This window comes from Pantherophis guttatus, chromosome 5 (assembly GCF_059756535.1).
Source record: "Pantherophis guttatus breed Tessera chromosome 5, ASM5975653v1, whole genome shotgun sequence".
Classification (NCBI taxonomy): domain Eukaryota; kingdom Metazoa; phylum Chordata; class Lepidosauria; order Squamata; family Colubridae; genus Pantherophis; species Pantherophis guttatus.
Genome location: NC_142067.1, coordinates 21,214,163 through 21,233,435, shown reverse-complemented (window position 1 = coordinate 21,233,435; position 19,273 = coordinate 21,214,163). Strand labels below are relative to the sequence as shown.

General features: G+C 37.3%; 1 protein-coding gene across 3 annotated transcripts in view; it reads right to left on the bottom strand.

Annotated features, from left to right (window-relative positions):
* RNF17 (ring finger protein 17) overlaps positions 1 to 19,273 on the bottom strand; it is a 54,319-nt gene that overhangs the window by 9,155 nt on the left and 25,891 nt on the right. For all 3 annotated transcript variants that reach the window (XM_034409804.3, XM_060686226.2, XM_060686228.2), the window contains 11 exons: positions 17,731 to 17,851; positions 17,322 to 17,546; positions 16,947 to 17,097; positions 16,191 to 16,309; positions 14,401 to 14,491; positions 12,856 to 12,962; positions 12,074 to 12,354; positions 8,220 to 8,383; positions 7,152 to 7,271; positions 4,818 to 4,898; positions 2,387 to 2,515 (listed from right to left, as the gene is read on the bottom strand). In XM_034409804.3, the coding sequence (XP_034265695.2) occupies positions 2,387 to 2,515; positions 4,818 to 4,898; positions 7,152 to 7,271; positions 8,220 to 8,383; positions 12,074 to 12,354; positions 12,856 to 12,962; positions 14,401 to 14,491; positions 16,191 to 16,309; positions 16,947 to 17,097; positions 17,322 to 17,546; positions 17,731 to 17,851 (1,589 nt within the window). The remainder of the gene's footprint in view (positions 1 to 2,386; positions 2,516 to 4,817; positions 4,899 to 7,151; positions 7,272 to 8,219; positions 8,384 to 12,073; positions 12,355 to 12,855; positions 12,963 to 14,400; positions 14,492 to 16,190; positions 16,310 to 16,946; positions 17,098 to 17,321; positions 17,547 to 17,730; positions 17,852 to 19,273) is intronic.

Below are 19,273 nucleotides of genomic sequence, written 5' to 3'. Positions count from 1 at the left end.
AATTACTGCAGAAATGATGCACTGAGAAGCAAGCCAGGAACATGAAGTATTAGTATCACTTTATAAAATCCTAGTAAGACCATACATGGAATACTGCAATCAATTTTGGTCACCATACTACAAAAAAAGATGTTGAGACTTTGGAAAAAGTTCAGAGAAGACCAACTAAGACAATCAAAGGCCTGGAGACAGTGGTGTATTAACCATTAAGCAGACTAAGCACGTACTTAGGGCACCAGGCCCAAAGGGGGCACCATGAAGTTGAAAGAAAAAAAAAAACCAGTGAAGATTTGTAAAAAACAAAGGAGGGAGGCACAAAGATTTGTCAGTGCTTAGGGCACCAGTGAGCCTTAATCCATCACTGCTGGAGACTAAAACATATGAAGAATGGCTGCAGGATCTGGGTTGGGTTGGGCTAGTCTAAAGAAAAGAAGAATTAGGGGTGACATGAAAGCAGTATGCCAGTATTTGAGGGGCTGCCACAAAAAAGAGGGGGTCAAATTATTCTCCAAAGTACCAGAGGGCAGGACAAGAAACAATGGTTGGAAACTAATCAGAGAAGCAACCTGGAATTAAGGAAAAACTTCCTAACAGTGAGGACAATTAACAATGGAACAGCTTGCCTTTAGAAATTGTGGGCACTCCATCACTGAAAGTTTTTAAGAAAATACTACTAGACAGTCACTTATCTGAAATTGTATAGGTTCTCCTGCCTGAGTAGGAGGCAGACTAGAAGACCTCCATGGTTCCTTCCAGCTCTATTCTATTCTATTTGTATTCTATCTGTATTTTAAATTCTATTAGAGTCCAAACCCCAAACTTCATACTAAATGGTATAAGCAAACTATTAGCAAGATAGGGATAAAATCTGAAGACGCAGCCAAATAAATATTCAAATAAGTTAAATAGAAGTCAGCCACAGACTGCTGAATTTTCAAAAGAAAAGGGCCATTTATTCTGTAGTAACACAGAGCTGAAGGCTTCCTAGAGGATTCTAAAGCAAATTTACAGAAAAAAGAAATTAGTCACAGCATAACCAGTTCATTAGGCACAGGGTTTGTGGTTCCAAAGAGAATATTTATCATTCAAAAATTGTACAAGGGAACCAATGTCTGGCCCTGTACAGATGATCTATATTTACCTCAGAAACCATGAAGTTATATGGCTGGCGCAATTATATTCTGATGGTGTTTGACAACTATTCTGGTAATAAGATAGGTAAGAGGAAATACTTTCACAGACAAAGTGAAAAGCTACTATCCTGAGACAAATTAGAAAATTGTTAGGGTAGAAAAATAAATTGATTGAAAAACAAAATGTGTATACACCCAATTTCCAGATATACTGTATCAACGTGATTGTGGCAATTTAGCCAGTAATACACAGAATTCAATTTGAATTGAATTCATGAATTTAATGCCTTTTTTAACATTGAGCTTCTTGCTTTCAATAAATATATTTATATTTGGGTGACAATTTTGCAAATACAGTAGAACCTCTGGTCATGACCGTAATTCATTCCATAACTTTAGTCGCAACCCGATTTGGTCGTGGTCAGAAGTGTTCATGTCCAGAGGTTCTATTGTACTAGGTTAGCAACCGTGAGAGTAATTTGGAAAAGGATTTAAATGGAACTATTTTCATTTTAAGCAAATAAGATTGAAACTAGAAATGCACAACCTGAGTTCTAAGGCTGCTAAAAACAAAATCACATTGGTTGCACAGCACAACTTTAACAGCTCCCAAGTGAGGAAGTTCATTTAGTTGTGAGACAGTGCATAGCAAAAGCACAAAAGAGGAATTACATTGAATTTGATGGGGCACAATCACTGATTCAATGTAACAGCATAAGATTCTTGAAATTGCTATGGTCTGTCTTACAGATTGTTCCTCAATTTGCAACTCAGTCCCAGAACAAAACTGATGATAGCAAACATTTTTATCTTTTTGTTTCCAAATTCTTTGCCAAGAATTTGTCTAGAAACTCCAAAATTCTTGTCCAGAAAGAATAAATGCTATACGGGGGGGGGGGGGGGGGTGGTGTCTATGCACTAGTTCTGCAATTTGAGCTCCAGATTACATCTAGGAATGCTGTTTAGAACTGATATAAGAGGAAGTAGTTGTGGTAACTCTCTTACTACAGTAAGAGTTTAAATCAGTGTTTTTTGTATCTCAGTGATAAACATTGTTTTTATTACTTATAAAAGTTTTTCTCGTCTAAAAGATTTTCAATACTGACCCAACTTCTAACTAAAGACCCAAAGACTACAATATCACAACCAGCACTATGCTTGATAGTACAATCTCTGGACAAGAAACTTGTTTCAGCATGAAATATTCGAGTTAAACTGTTAATGATTGAAAAGAGGAAAAAAACCTCCAATACCCATGTTGGCATAGAATCACCATCGTCTTCGGTAATACAATGTTTATGGAATGCCATGAAATAAGATAGTGACATCCCCGAAAACCAGAGTTTGACGGACACTTTTCCCCAAGGAGGATTTGACTGCTCCTGTTGAAAGATTAACAAACTCATTATATAATTCCCTCAACACTGTCAAACTAGTTACTAAGTCTGCATTACTATTAATCTTCTCATCATTCCTATCACCCATCTCCTCCCACTTATGACTGTAGGACTGTAACCTTGTTGCTGGTATCCTTAAGATTTATATTGACTGTTTCCCTATGACCATCATTAAGTGTTGTACCTTATGATTCTTGATTAATGTATCTTTTCTTTTATGTACTCCAAGAGCGTATGCACCAAGACAAATTCCTTGTGTGTCCAATCACACTTGGCCAATAAAGAATTCTATTCTATTCTATTCTATTCTATTCTATTCTATTCTATTCTATTCTATTCTATTCTATTCTATTCTATTTCTATTCTATTCTACTCTCATTACTACCATCCCGTCTGCTACTAAAAGCAGCTCTAAAAACAGGCATGTGTTTACCGCTGAAAGCCTGTTGTAATTTGAGATACTTGCTATAATGCTCACACATGACAAGATGTATCATCAACCCCAAAAGAAATTACTTTTGTTGAAGATACACATTCCATATTTACATGTGCACAGAGCAAAACGGACTCCTGACAGTCCGATTTCAGGCAAGGATGCATTCCAAAAACTGCATTGGTTGCACTTGTAGACAACCTCTGGAGAAGCTGGGATCAGGGAACACAATCTTCCTGGACATCTTTAGTCGCTCAGAGGTTTTCAATACTTCTGCACCACTCCACAGAATCAGAGTGAAGAGCAATGTTCTTCCGTTCCGTCAGTGTTGGTGGTGGAGGAAAAAGAGAATGACACCTCTACTATGTAGACTGCCTCAGGGCTCTTTACAATGGTTATCATTTTCAAGGCCCTGTGTGGTTCTGTACTAAATTATGTGGAACTCATCAAGAAAAAAGAATGGGAAGCTATGTTCTTTTTACTTTTTCTTCTTCCTCAAGTGAATGTCCCTCCAATCCGATTACCAGTAAATAAGGTCAACTCCTTCCTGGTCTTGTCTATGTGAAAATGCTATCTTATGTTACCTTGGAAGCAAAAATTTTTGACTGACATTTTCCATACTTTGGCTCCCTATGACGAATATGATTTGCTCCTTCCTTCAGGTTTCAGGTGATGAATTAAAACTATCACGCTTTTCAAGTGATTAAAGACTTGAACTTTTATTTGGAAAACCCCTAGATTACCCACCAACTCTGTCCGTGAGAGTACAATCTCTTCCAGAATGAATGACAGAAGATCTCCAGATCTAGGGGACCTTTAAATCTACAGCCATTCAGTCATGCTCTGGTTGTGTTGAATCCTAGTCTTCCTGCTAGATCCATTTTGGAGCAGATTGAACAAATTGTTCCTTCCTACAGAGAACTCCATGGCAAATAGGGAGTGATCTCTCTATGACCAGGGTATAATAACAACATCTAAGGGCTATCCCTCAACTCCAGATCATGACCTGGGGTAAAAAATGAGATCTAGCATTGCAGACACACATAGCCCTCCAAAACTATGAATCAGGCTTTTGATAACTTTGATCAAGTCCATGGTGGCCATAAGCCTGGTGAATATCACTGCCAATCTGTCACAGAATTAAGCATATGGAGGCTCATACACAAGCAGCAAACCTATCTGATTCTTAAGGTCCAGTTTCACAGAATCTCATATGTGGTTATTTGTGGAGCAGCATGGCTGGTAGTCACCAGAGACTTCTGGACAGTAATGACTACACTTCCCACCCACTGTTTTGGCTGGTATCATATCTGAAACCCAGGAAGCCTATTTTTGAAAGAGGGATCTCCTCCTCCTCACCCAATAGGATTTCAGTAAAGCATTGCAGATTATCCCTATTAATCATTATTAGATCATGGATGGGTAGGCCTTATTACAGACGTTATTTGATATGTGCGTAATAAGAAATTGTGAATTTTCTTTCTGTGTAATACTGGTACTGTACTTATTTTATAAGTACATAAGGAGTTTTAAATTCGGAGTTTTAAATTTTTGGCTTTTAACGAATTTTGGCCATAAATGTAATAATTTTAATAATTTTTAAATTTAATTGGGATTTGTATTGTGTTTTTTACTTGGCTGTGCACCGCCTCGAGTCCTTCGGGAGAGGGGCGGTATAGAAATAAAATTATCTATCTATCTATCTATCTGTCTGTCTGTCTGTCTGTCTGTTAAATTTATTTATTTTTGATTAAGGGAATTGTTTTTGTTTTTACTTTTAGCTCCCCCTCAAGCCTTTGCTAAGGATAGCATCTGATTGAAATAATGAATAAAAGATACAGTGTTTAGACATACCATTATGCGTATTTTAACAGATCTTCTCGTAAGTAGTTCTTTAAGCAATTCAACTGCGTCGTGCTGCCAAATGTTGCCAACCTAAATGATCATGAGGAAAAATACACCAATCGATAATCAACTATGAAAAGCCATTGATCCAAAACCTCCATTCACAAGACTAGCTAATCTGGAGAAAGAATTGTCATGAAGCAGAAAATGATCAAGTTCCAGTTCACCCAAAAGCAGAGGTTAAGCACAACTGCATTTTTTTCATGACATACCAAGATGTTTCAAGGACAAAGATCAGCCATGTTCACGTGAACAGACCTACCTTTTGTGATCTCGTAAAGAACTATTAAGAATGTTATGAGCTACTGGGTTGGCCAAAATGGTCCCATGCAATATTTTTAATTCCAACTGTTACTTAAGGCTTCTGTTGATGGAAGCCTTATGTAACAATTGGAATTAACATCTGGTATATTCTCTAAAACTTGAAAAAGGCAATGGAGAGTTGCTGTTATCCTGGAGCTAGAATGTCTCAAAAAGGCAAATATTGGAAAACAATCTTTGGAGCCAGTTGGAATTTCAAAGCATTGTCTCAGATGCTATTACAAATTAGCTCCTATAGGTACAACTACTTACATTTCATAGAAAAGGAAACCTTTTGGGACTACATAGCAATAGCTTACCAAGAATCTGAGCAAGAGGAAGGAAGTAGAACCTGACTCTCTAAATACAAACTTTTGATTGTTTTTTCTTCAGTAACACCTCTTCATTCACACCATTATTTTTCATTCCACATCCTCAGCGTATCATTTGTTCTTTAGCACAATCATAAGTCATCCAATAGCCAACACATCCACACTTTTTCCTTGTTTCTTCTGTTATCTCTACTTGTGCCTTAATCTCCATGCTGCTTCTCCCAGATCAAAACCCATTTTTTTCCACCGAATTCTTGGTTTCCGTTTCCTACTTTCAATCAAATAAACCCAAGTCTCTCTTTTCCTTACAATAAAATCACACCCTTTCCTTATTTTTGTGTACTCTGTGTTGTAGGAACTGTTATACACAAAGCATCACCTTTCATTTTTCCTTCATTGAAAATTATCTGGTTCCACCCAGAGCATTCAGGCAAATCAAGCCTGGAGGTAGGTCTTGACTTTACAATCTTACTAAAGTGTTCTGGTCATTTAATAGAATTTAAATAACCCAGAGAATATTAAAACACTTAATACGGAGGGAAATATGTACAAGTGCGTTGCTTTCACTCAGTGTAGATGACAGCTTAGATGATTTAATTTTCTTCGCTTTACAAGACGAGACAAGCAACAAGATCTGCATATGGAGGAGGTAGGCGATTTGTGCTGGAACTAGAATGAAAACTGGTATTCTGCATTGCCTTAGAAATAAGCTTGGGCCTAGGAACATGCTAATGCAGGGGTGTCAAACTCAATTTCATTGAAGGCCGCATCAGGGTTGCGTTTGACCTCGGGGTGGGTGGGTGGGAGGGGTGAGCGTGGCCAGGGTGGGCGTGGCCAGCTTGACATCACTCATCGGGGGCACCTGTGGTGACTCGAGCGCTCTGCCAGTGAAAATGGGCTCCTGATCTCCGTTTTCATCCGTGACGCCTTCCTGCAACCCTCTGCCAGCAAAAACAGAGCTTGGGAGGGCCGTGTTGGCAGAGGCATTGTGGCCCAGTCCTTTGCTGTTTCCAGGACTGCTCCACAGGCCAGATCTAAACACCCTGCAGTCCTGTTTGGCCTGCGGTCCTGAGTTTGACACCCCTGTGCTAGAGAGTTAATATTAGCAATAGCAATAACACTTATATACCACCCCATAGTGCTTTACAGCATTCTCTAGGCAGTTTACAATGTCAGCATATTGCCCACAACAATCTGGCTCCTCATTTTACAGATCCTGGAAGGATGAAAGGCTGAGTCAACCTTGAGCCCCATTAAGATAAAACTCCTGGCTATGGGCAGAGTTTAACCTGCAATACTGCATTCTGACGCCACTAGGGTTCATTAACATTGAACACTTTCATCTAATATACAGCTTGTATGCATTTAAAGCCTATCACTTTCTAGTAGTCTACTTCTATGGAAAGTGAGCCTTGGAAAACCTTAAAATTCCCAAAGCATTTTATCATTACAGAGTGAAATATGTATCCAAAACTTCTCTCAATGCGGAAAGAGAAAAAAGGAATATATGCCCAATTCTGCTGATGATAGGCATGAACTACAATACTGATACAATTACCGGTGCACTGTATCAGACAGGTAAATTATTTGTACATTTTCATACATTGTCCTGTAGAAATGCATTATGTTCGAATCATAGCATTTAACTCACTGGTACAGTTTTATACAGATGACATGGTATAGAAAATGGAGGTATCTCAGCATACAAAATAGTGGGGTACAGATGGCATGGAGGAATTTTTTCAGTATATCCGTAGTCCACATAATGTACCTATGAAAAGAAACAATACACAAGAACAAGTACATCAGTATTTACATTTCATGATGTAATTCTTTTCGAAAAACTTTTCTCATGCACAAACGCACAAAAGGGCTGCACAACCTATTTCCTGTCATATAGTTTTGGAAAGTAGATGTGACACAGCAAACTGATTCATATATAATGTTAAGAAAAGATTTATTTAGTTGAATTAGTTTCTAAAATACTAACCTGCAAGGGGCAATGATAGATCGTTTGGTATTTTTTCTGCATTGTGTTTGTCATAAATGGGAAGCAAGAGGCACTAAAAAAAGGGAATGCTTCTTGAAAATGAATGTGTTCATTTTGTGAACCTATTGCTAACTTCACAAATATTATCCCTCACATAAAACAGCAGAAATCTCATCTTTTCAAGCATCTACTACCTGTGCAGTAAATAGTAGGAAGTATACTCAAAGGACTTTTATAACAAAGGAAGGACTATACTTTTATAACAATGTCTTCACCAGGCCACTAGACTTTTTTATGCCTTGAAGATGTTTTGCCTCTCATCCAATAAGCTTTTTCAGTTCTGACTGAATGGTGGAAGTTGGAAGGATTTATATTCCTTGCAGTCATCTCATCGTTAGCACTCTTTCTGAAAATTGCTGAAGCCACTTGGTGGTTTATCTGTGCCCTCACAGTCACCTGAGTAGTGCAAATATGTGTGGAACCTTCTTGGAGCTGCTGAAAGGACTGTGTTGTAAACAGGAGATAGGTGGTCTGGTATAAGAAGCGAAAAATCTTCAAGGAAAAACAAAGGAAGTCCAGTTGCCTTTTGAAAAAACACCTTTGAAACAACCATGACCTGGACTGACTGAGAATCTCCATAGACAATACTGCCTTCATTTTAACAAAAACACAAGAAAAAAAAAACAGTAGTTGTGAAAACCAGAATGTTCTTAAAAACGTCACTCTTACCCTTACAATGCCAGCACCAACTTCTTTAATTTCACCTCGGTACCACATTGTATCTGCTGCTCTTACAACACAAGCTTCTCCACTTTTCCAGTTATAGGATTTCAGAAGGCCTAAACCTTTGACATTATCTTGTATATTACACATTAACTCTTTTAACTTTTGCTCTAGGAAAAATTCAAGCAAATGGTGTTAAGGTTATTATCTCTCTTAACAATTTAATTGGTTTTTTTTATTAAGATAATGCAATACTATCTTTGCATACAATGCTTGAAATATGAACAACATGAGGAGATATTTTATCTTGCTTGATGGATATGTAAAAAAACTAAAAAAAAAATGGATACAAATACATACATTAATTCTGAAAATTTTAAAGTTTAAAATACAATTGAAATAAAATATTTTTCTTTAGGGCTAAATGGATAAGTAGCTAGAAAAATGTCATGGAACCGTTTTATATATTGCGATTATATGCTCAAAAGTGGATAATTATAGTAATACCCACAATGGAAGAATGGTTGGTAAAGATGGTGGAATTTTCAGAGATGGCTGAATTAACTTCTTTTTTTAGAGGAAAAAAAAGTCTCTATTTTTATGGCTGACTGGAAACACATTATAGACTTTTTGTGTAAAATGGAAAAAAAATGCATCTATGATTCAGGGTTTCTGATTTTAAAAAAGGCTGGATAATAGAAGAGAGTGAGCTTTCTTTTGTAATTTTAGAGTAAGAGAAAACTTTGTAACTGTACTTATATTTGCTGCAAAGGAAATTGAATGTTTCTTCTTTCTTTCTGCACTTTTGTCTTTTTTATTTTCTCTCTTTTCTGCTTTTTTTATTAATTTGTGTTAGTTTTTATGTCCGTTATAAAGCTTTAATAAAAAGTATTTTTTAAACCTCGTGGTGTGACCGGAACAATCTGGAACTGAACAGTCAAAACCATAGAAATGGTGGACTTTAGCAAAAACCCTCCCATACTATCACCGCTTACAATACTAGACAACACAGTATCAACCGTAGAGACTTTCAAATTTCTAGGTTCTACCATATCTCATGACCTAAAATGGACACCCATCATCAAAAACCTCAAAAAAAGCACAAGAAAGAATGTTCTTTCTGTGCCAACTCAGAAAGCTCAAACTGCCCAAGGAGCTGCTGATCCAGTTCTACAGAGGACTTATTGAGTCTGTTATCTGCACCTGTACAACTGTCTGGTTTGGTTCTGCAACCCAACAAGACAGACACAGACTTCAGAGGATAATTAGAACTGCAGAAAAAACAATTGCTACCAACCTGCCTGCCATTGAGGACCTGTATACTGCACGGGTCAAAAAGAGGGCTGTGAAAATATTTACAGACCCCTCGCATCCTGGACATTTCAACTCCTACCCTCAAAATGACGCTATAGAACACTACACACCAGAACAACTAGACACAAGAACAGTTTTTTCCCAAACGCCATCACTCTGCTAAACAAATAATTCCCTCAAACTAGTTATTAAATCTGCATTACTATTAATCTTCCCATTGTTCCTATCACCCATCTCCGCCCACCTATGACTGTATGATTGTAACCCTGTTGCTGGTATTCTTAGGATTTATATTGACTGTTTCCCTATGACTATCATTTAAGTGTTGTACCTTATGATTCTTGACGAATTTATCTTTTCTTTTATGTACTCTGTGAGCGTATGCACCAGGACAAATTCCTTGTGTGTTCAATCACACTTGGCCAATAAAGAATTCTATTCTATTCTATTCTATTCTATTCTATTCTATTCTATTCTATTCTATTCTATTCTATTCTATTCTATTCTATTCTACAATGCAATACAAAGGGAAAATATAAATGGGTACAACCTCCTCCTCCTCCCCCCACTATGAATAAAAAGCATTGTGGAAAAACTTTCTAGTGATACATAGATCTCTTCCCTTCCCTTTGTGTCCCCAGCTACTAAGTGCAATTTAAATATTTCTATTTTACACTGATCACTAAGGGTTATTGATAGCTTCTTTTTAAATGTTTTCATCTATTATTTCTAACTTGTCTCATAACTTTTTCCAGAAACCATATTTCAACTGTCTCAATTTGCCTTGCTGTGTACTGTCTTGTGTGAAAGGGAGCCACTCCTGCTTCAATTCGGCTCAACTCCTAATATGGATATATATCATCAATTTTGCCACTGTTGTATATTTTCCAATTTTGGTCTCCCAGGCTGATCATCATTGGCAATGTTCCTTTTCTCCAATACTTTTAACAATTCAATATATAACTGCATATATGTCACTGCTAAAACATATAATATGCATACATGTATAGATTAGTTTTCTAGAGCAATGAATCCAGCAAAGAATTCAAGTGCTACAGCAGGGGTCACCAACTCCTGGGCCACGGACCAGTACTGGCCCATAGCCACATGAACTGGGCCAACAAGCGATGAGCAAGAAAGCAAAGCTTCATCATCTAGGCTGATCACGAAACTATCTGAAACTGGTCCCTGGTGCCAGAAAAGTTGGAGACTGCTGAGCTACAGGAAGAGCAGCAGTAATGCATGCTCTTCCTGCAGATATAGATACTGCTAGTCATAATATTTATTTCCATAACCAACTTATAGCTACTATGACAAATATATTTTCATGCCTCTGACATTGATTGAGATGGGCGATTACAGAAATTGAATGAATGAATGAACGAATGAATATGAGGTGGATGGTAAAGGAACATGTGCGTGTTCAGAATTTCAGGTAACAAATACTTGTACAAATACTTGTACAAATAAACAAGTACTTTGGCCCGAATCTTTGAAAAGGGCAACCAAATCCATCTTTAGATTGTAGTGGTTGTTTTTTTCTTTGTTCTTGTCCAGTTTTGTCATTTCTGTGATCTTGATTCTTGTTTATTAAAAACAAAGTAAACATCTAGAGTTGCTGGGAATTGGGCAGTATGTAAATTTAATATATTATTTATACCTGGTTGCACAGTCAGCAGGATATTTAAACTGCATTCGGTATTTTTATCCACCTATTGAGTTCTTCCCAAAGATCTGGGATAGGCAGAAGATGCTTTAAGAAATATTGTTGTAGGATGTAAGCTGTTCCAAATAGACATGCCTTCTGCAACTGACTAAAGGTGATTTTGTCATTGCTGATGGTGTTCAAAGGGCATTCCAAATGTTTTAGAATTGCAGTCAAGATGGTTATTATTATTAGTTATTATATTAATTATATTGTATTTTAATTATTTTAAAAGAATTATTAATTATATATTATTTATATATCTCTCTATATAGAACTTTATGAAATATCAGTGAATTCAGGTTGCATTGAATTCAATAGAAACTCGGTTAGTATATACAGAAACGTGAATAAATACTATTTTTCTATGCTCAAGTAAATGAAAAATAGGGGCTGTGTGTCTGCAAATCATTCCTTCTCACAATAGTCTATGAAGTCAGTCACTTATAAATATTCTTTACACATTTGGTATGAGAATCTCTCCAAACGTTTTTTTAAATACAGTTATATATAATGACTGATCACTAATGATTGATCACGTTACTGAAATTCAATGCCCCTACTCCAATTACAGACAGTCAGTTTGGCCTACTGGTTAAAGTGCTAGATTAGAAACTGGAAATCCATGAGTTCTAGTCCTGCCTTTGACACAGAAGCCAGAACTAAAAAGAAGGTTCTGGAAAGGTCCTGAAAAATGTAGAAAAAACTGCAGTGAATTCTGTTGTCACGAAGAGTCATTTTTGACTTGATTGTCTGTAACAGTACCTATTACATTTATATACATTTCTTTGAAATTATGTTAACGCCTATCATAATTGTACAAATGTATTTTTTACTTTACCTTGTGACGTGGGAATCGCATAAATTGTCCCATTATCTGAAACGCAGCTAACCACAGCACTGAAGCAATCCACGGTAGGAAGAGCTGGTGGTTTATAGGCCTCAACCACTAGAGGCTTAGCCACTGACATATTCAGTTCTTGTTGCTTACTATCAGTATCTGAAGGGCCCAAATGCTTTTCTAGTTTAGAAGGACTTTCTTTTTCTGAAACCAGCTTGTTTATGTCCACATTCTTTTGTAGTTCGTCAGAGGAAGATTGATTTGGATCAATTTTAGGTGTTCTATTAGGATTCAACAGAACATATGTCAGCAAATTTTACAAAATCAAATACTCCCCTTAAATATTGCACCTGTATCTAACTCACCATGGCCGACTCACTGCAGCCAACTTGCCATGGCCAACTCACCACGGGACAACTCACTGTAGGACAAAAGTTACACTAATATTGAAGAAATAGTGGAATAAACTCATTAAGGAAAGGATGCCAAAGGAGGGACAAAATGAAATGTGAACGCCAAAACTCAAAATAATTTTTTAACTAGTTTAAATAATTATATTAAATTGTTGAATTGTCCGCAGCGAGTTGGCCCATGGCGAGTTGGCCGCGGCAAATTGTCCACAGCGAGTTGTCCCATTCTGAACTTAGACTACACATTTTTCTGTTGATTTATAATTGAGTGAATTACAGATAAAATTAAAGCATTAATTTTATATAGAAAACAACTATTTTAAATACATTTGAAAATGAATAACCACTATTCACTTTAAAATATATATATACCTTTTTCTAAGTGCTAAGCCTTCTTGAATCATGTATTCTGAGACATCAGTACAGTGTTGTTCATGTTTGCAAAATATTGTTACAGGCAAAGGTGACAAGTTGGTATCCTGGGATAATTAAGAATGTTTAGGGGTAAAAATCAATTATTCATTGAAAAAGAAAATGTGCCAGTTACCCTATTTCCAAATATTGCAAACATCCAATTTTCAGACATACTACATCCACAAAGTGACAAAATTTAGGTACTTATTCTGGAATTTGGGGCAACTTAGTCTGTACACAAAACAGCAGTAGTAAAAACGCAAGCTTTTACAATTAAAGAACATGTTTTAATTAAAAAGCAGATTTATAAATGGGACACAAATATGAGATTTGGAAAAAAAATTGAGAACATATATAAAAGAAAATATTTTCATTCTAAGATGCTTGCGCTCATCAACAAGTAAGATTTAAACCAGAAATGTGCAACCTGAAATGCTAAGGTTATCTTTTGCTCCTAGAACTGTGGGTGGCTTCTCCCAATAGAATTATAGAATTGTAAGGCTGGAAGGGAACTTGGGAGGTCTTCTAGTCCAACCCTCTGCCCAAGGCAGGATTCAAAAAATTACCCACAAGAGAGACAGTTCTGTATATGGCAATAAACCACAATGGCTGGCTTATTTGATTTATATTCTGCCTTGCAGCAAAAGGCAGTGTTGTGCAGTCCTTCCTCCTCCTCTTTCCCCCCATAACATCATCCCTACGTGGTAGGATGGGATAAGAGAGAAGGACTGTCCTAGGGAGCTTCAGGGGCTGGAATCAAATTTTTCCAACAAGCCACTGCCTCGAACAGACCTGGCTTAGTATGATGGGCAGATCCAGCTTTGCAACCAGCTTGACACTAAGCTGATAATTCACTTCTCAGGTGTAAGGGCACGGGAGAGGGAAGCATGGATCCAGCCACGACTGGGGGGTTATCAGGCCTCGGGAAAGACTTTCTCAGCGTGCCACCCATCCTGCAGGTGCTACCAAATCAAAATCAAATGCTGCTACCAAATCAAATGTTTTAATATGATAAACAGAGAATCAAATATATGGCAAATAATATTAACAATAATACTGATAATAACTTAGGTAAATCTCTTTGTCCTGATTTCACTCATTTTTTGGAGGACAGTACTTGGCAAAATTAAAAGCAAAATGCAGGTACTGGCTCAAAATTCCCTCATTTAAATCATCTTAAATAGTTACAAAACTCTGAAGTTTACTGTATTGTTTTCCAATCTTAAATAGTTTGTTACAGACCACCAAAATATCATAGGCATTAGCTAAAAAGAGCATCATGGCTTGGTCTAAAAAATTAGCCTAAATGTTGATTTTGCTGAACAATTAGCAAATATACTAAAATCTTGATTTACAGAAAACTGACGGTAAGGGTGTCCATTAAATCTTGTATGCATAATGTACAATGTTTAGTATCATATGATAATATCTTATACTTTCAGTTGAGTAACGGTCCCTGAAATAAAATCTACACTAAAAAATTGAACATTTGCCAGTACAAACCTGTATTATTAAGTTTACAACAGCTCCAGTTAAATAAGACTTAAGAACATCACAAGCAGTTGCCGTCCACTGTTCGGTCCCACCGGATGGTCTAGAATGAAATGTTGTGGACAGAGGGGGAATATTGTTATACAGATGGAAATCTGTTTAACAACTGAAGTTATGCCAGTACTGAACAAATGGGACTTACACCAGGTCCTTGAAGTTATACTGTTGCAGCACTCCCCATAGTCACGTCATCAAAATTCAGATACTTAGCAGCCTGCTTGCACTTATGACCTGGGAATGTTGCAACTTCCTCATCTGCCTAACTCCCCTACCCAGCTTTTCACTGCTCTGCATAGTGGCACTCTTCAGTTAATTTTTTTATTTTATTTTATTTCAAATTTATATACCACACCTTCTCCCAAGGGACTCAGGGCGGTGTACAGCCAGATAAAAACATACTACAAACATTAAGAACAATTAAAAGAATATATATTAATTTGGCCCCAGTTTAAAATGACAAACCAATTAAAAATTTAAAATTTAAAAATGTTAAGCCAGCCCGGCTTGATGAAAAAAGAAAGTTTTAAGGGCACGGCGGAAGGCACCGAGGTCTTGGATTCTCCTTATCTCTGGGGGCAGCTGGTTCCATAGGGTAGGTGCCCCCACAGAGAAGGCCCTCCCCCTGGGGGTCACCAGCCTACATTGTTTGGCTGATGGCACCCCGAGGAGGCCCTCTCTGTGGGAGCGCATGGGTCGATGGGAGGTTGTTGGTAGCAGCAGGCGGTCTCGAAGATAACTAGGTCCTATGCCATGGAGCGCTTTAAAGGTGGTAACCAACACCTTGAAGCGCACCTGGAAGACCACTGGGAGCCAGTGCAGCTCGCGCAGGAGCAATGTTATGTGGGTGTATCAACTGCCACCATGGCTATCACATCGAGGAGCTCGCACAGGGCCGTTGCCACGTGGCAGGGAGCCAGGTACGCAAGCCAACAAGCCCATCTGAACCCCATGACCCCATCTCACAAAGAGGGATTCACATCCGGCAATCTGTGGCACAATGGTCTCCCTCGGACCAAGACCTTCGTTAATAATAACTGCCCCTCCCCTCCCCTGGGCCCTCGGCTGAGTTGTGGTAGGGCTGGGGCTGAAACAGAGGCAAGGAAGCAGCAAGTGGGAGAAGAGGGTGAAGGTCAACTGAGGTGGCATAGCTGGGACTTTACACTGTGGCTCTGGGTTAGCTGGCCATGGCAGAGGATTTGAGAGGCACACAGCAGCAGTGGCTAAATAGAGGCCCAAGGATAGTGGCTGTGGAGAATACTAAAGGTCCCAGACTTTACTTTAGCTCCAGAGTTGCCACCACCACGGAGGATACTGCTGTACAGGACAACCAAAAGGGCAGTGATGGGGGAAAATAGGTGGTTAGGGGGACTTCAAGAGTAGGCAGTCCTTTTTCTTACCAAGTCTCAGAATTAGAAGGAATCATGCCAGGAATAGCTTGGATTTGGATAGATGCTCGCCTAATGACAGGTGGGATTCAGTTAACAACAGTAATAGGAACTGCGGGATTGCTGTTGCTAAGGAATATGGTCACGTGACATCACACTTTAAGTTTGCACCACTTGGTGAGGGAAATTTTGGTCCCAATTGCCATTGTTATCTGAGGTAGTATAACAGTAAAATTATACATCTCTTACCATACAGAATTCTGCTCTGCAAGCAGATTTTTATTTTAGCTTTGGTTTGGCTTAATCTACATGGGCTTGTAGTAGTTTACTGCAGGAAGTAGTAAATGGATGTATTACCTTATATTTGTTAATGAGCACTCTACTGCAAGTGGTCTGATAGTCTTCAGATTCTGTTCAAGTTCTCTTAGACAGGTAATATCCAATGTTTTGATTATGCCTAAATCAATAAGGAATACCTGCAAAAGAAACATTAAACAAAAAATTAGATGAGTTTTCTCTTTACTAATTCTGATTGTCTTTGTCAATTAACCCATTCTTTTTATTATTATTACTAGATGTGAGTACAACCTCACCTTAATTCTCAATACTGCAACAACATGTGATTAAACAGCACATTAATTAAAAAATGGCACATTAATCTATGTTAGAGAATATTATTATTTTGGACTTCTTTTAATTTCTAATTTTTAATGTTGACTTTTTACAAAAGACCAAGGCCAAAGGCAGCAAAACATATTGAACTTGATCATTTAGGTATATATTTTAATTTCATTTTTCAGATATTTTATTGCCAAATTGAAGAGTTCTATGACAATTTATAGTATTTTCTAACATCAAGCTGTTCTATAAACTAGTATCTCATTCACCTGCCATATTAAGCCAGAATTTGGCTGGTTTGATTCAATGGTTAATAGATTTAAACAATTGTTAATAATGATCATTAGCCACGTTATTTTTTGTCTGCTCAACAAATAGTTAACAAATTAAGATTAGACCAGGGTAAAACTATGTTGCAAAACATACTTACTGATGAATTCCTTCCATTTATAAGGAATTGTTTTGCATCTGAGACAACTTCTTAAAATTATTTACCTCTACAACTTTTTCAGAAACAATCCTGATGATCTGGCCTCTTTGCCATTGATTTTGTTCACATATATAAGCAGCACAATTCATATCAACTTCCCACTTAATTGCTTTATTCTCTGTTTCAGAGTAAGTAGCAATCATCTTTTCCTGTAACCTAAAGTTTTAAAAAGTAAATCACATCATCAATCTAGATTTTTCAAAATGATTCTAAAAATTAATTTTGAAGATCTGTGAAAAGGTGTCAAACTGTTATTCCTTACTATTAAAGTCCCTGTCAATCAAGCTAATCAGTTCTAGAGAAGTAAACATGGCACAATGATTTAGTCTTTATGTGTTTTCATCAAAAATACATTTTGTGGCACCAAATTGCTCCCTTACCTTTTTAGAATTTTTTCTGATAACATAAAATGCACAAATATCTTGCTAGGAGATACAATGTGATTAATTTGCACTTGCAATTCTTTATTACTTTCCAAAACCAAATCTTCCATCTGTGGCAAGTCTTCAATCTCGAGTTTTAATGAAAATTTCTCTGTTTTGAATATATCCTCCATATCAGGATCCCATTTTTCATTATATGGTGTAACAATCATTTTGTTATTACTATAAAAAGAAAATCAATTTCATTTATATTGGCATATACCTACTACCAATCCCAAAAAAGCTGAAACATGTCCACAGTAATTACTATGTATCCTAATTAGCTCAAAGTTGCATATGAGAAATACGCTGAAATATTGTACAAACTCTAGTACAGTTGCTATGACAAGCTAACAAGCATACTTACCCTATTATGTAAGATGCTAAGCCCTCTTTAACCAAAAGATTGTTCACACTGCCTGACTGCTTTGGGGACACACGTACACTTTGATAGAGCTCAACAGATAGCACATTATCTTCTGATTTTTCTACAAAGGGAGGAAAATACATTCAAATCTGCTGAATTTTGAGGAAAAAAAATGATCTAATGATTCAACTATTCTCTATTCCAAATTAAGATAATGAATATTTTTCTCTATGCTGTAATATGGTTTTGTTTTGGTTTAATGTGTTTTATAAGCAGTGATGTGTTGCTTAATATTGTGTGAACCCACCTAATCGTGGCTTAGTCATAAGTCATAAGTTTATTTGTCAAGCATATATAAGATAACAGGTAAAAGTATAAACATAATTTGAATACATGAAAAGAATAAGTAAAAAGGAATATTAGGGCAGGGACGGTAGGCACGCTGGTGCACTTATGCACGCCCCCTTACAGACCTCTTAGGAATGGGGTGAGGTCAACAGTAGACAGTTTAAGGTTAAAGTTTTGGGGGTTTGGGAAAGAAACTACAGAGTCTGGTAGTGCATTCCAGGCATTGACTACTCTGTTGCTGAAATCATATTTTCTGCAATCGAGTTTGGCTTAAGAGAAAATAACTATGAAAATAACATTATGTCCTATAATCACCCAATATCTTTTAAGCCTGAACTCCAAGTGATTTCAACCAAATGAATTGATATATATTAAGTGAACCGGGTAATGGATGAGTTCTTCCTGCACTGCTGTTTAGGTATATGTGACTACCTAAAAGCTTCCAAATAGATAACTTGGCAAGAAAGTGGAAATTATAGCAGAATTTACAAATCTCCTCAACTATGATTTTCACAAGACTATTAGAAAGAATTACCCCTCAGAGGACTCTCTTCTCCGAACAAGAACAGAGTAAACAACTGATCTTTGATCATTTAATTGTTAATCAACAGATATTTAACTGAAAGTATTTTCATTTATATCATGAATAACAGAAAAGCAGCAGCATTAAAGAATATATGAAGATAGTTAAAACATCCATGTAATCATACTCCCAATGATAATACCCCAAATCAACTGAAGACTGAAAACATAGTCCTTACTACTACTACTACTACTATAGTAATAGTAGTATTTACGAGACCGCCTTCTGCCACCAATAGCCTCCCAACGACCAGTACGCTCCCACAGAGAGGGGCTCCTCAGGGTGCCGTCAGTCAAACAATGCCGACTGGCGGCCCCTAGGGGGAGAGCCTTCTCTCTGGGGGCACCTACCCTCTGGAATGAGCTGCCCCCGGAGATACGGCGGATCCCGGATCTTCGCACCTTTCGCCGTTCCCTAAAGATGTTTTTATTCCAGCAAGCCGGGCTGGCATAACTCTTTTAAATTGTTTTAATTTTTAAATTGTTTAATTGTGGGTCTTAATACAGGGGTGCTTTTAATTGTGGGCCAAATTAATTTAATTGGATTTTAATACTGTTTTTAAATTCTGTATTTCTTGTGTTTTATCTGTTGGCTGTTCACCGCCCTGAGTCC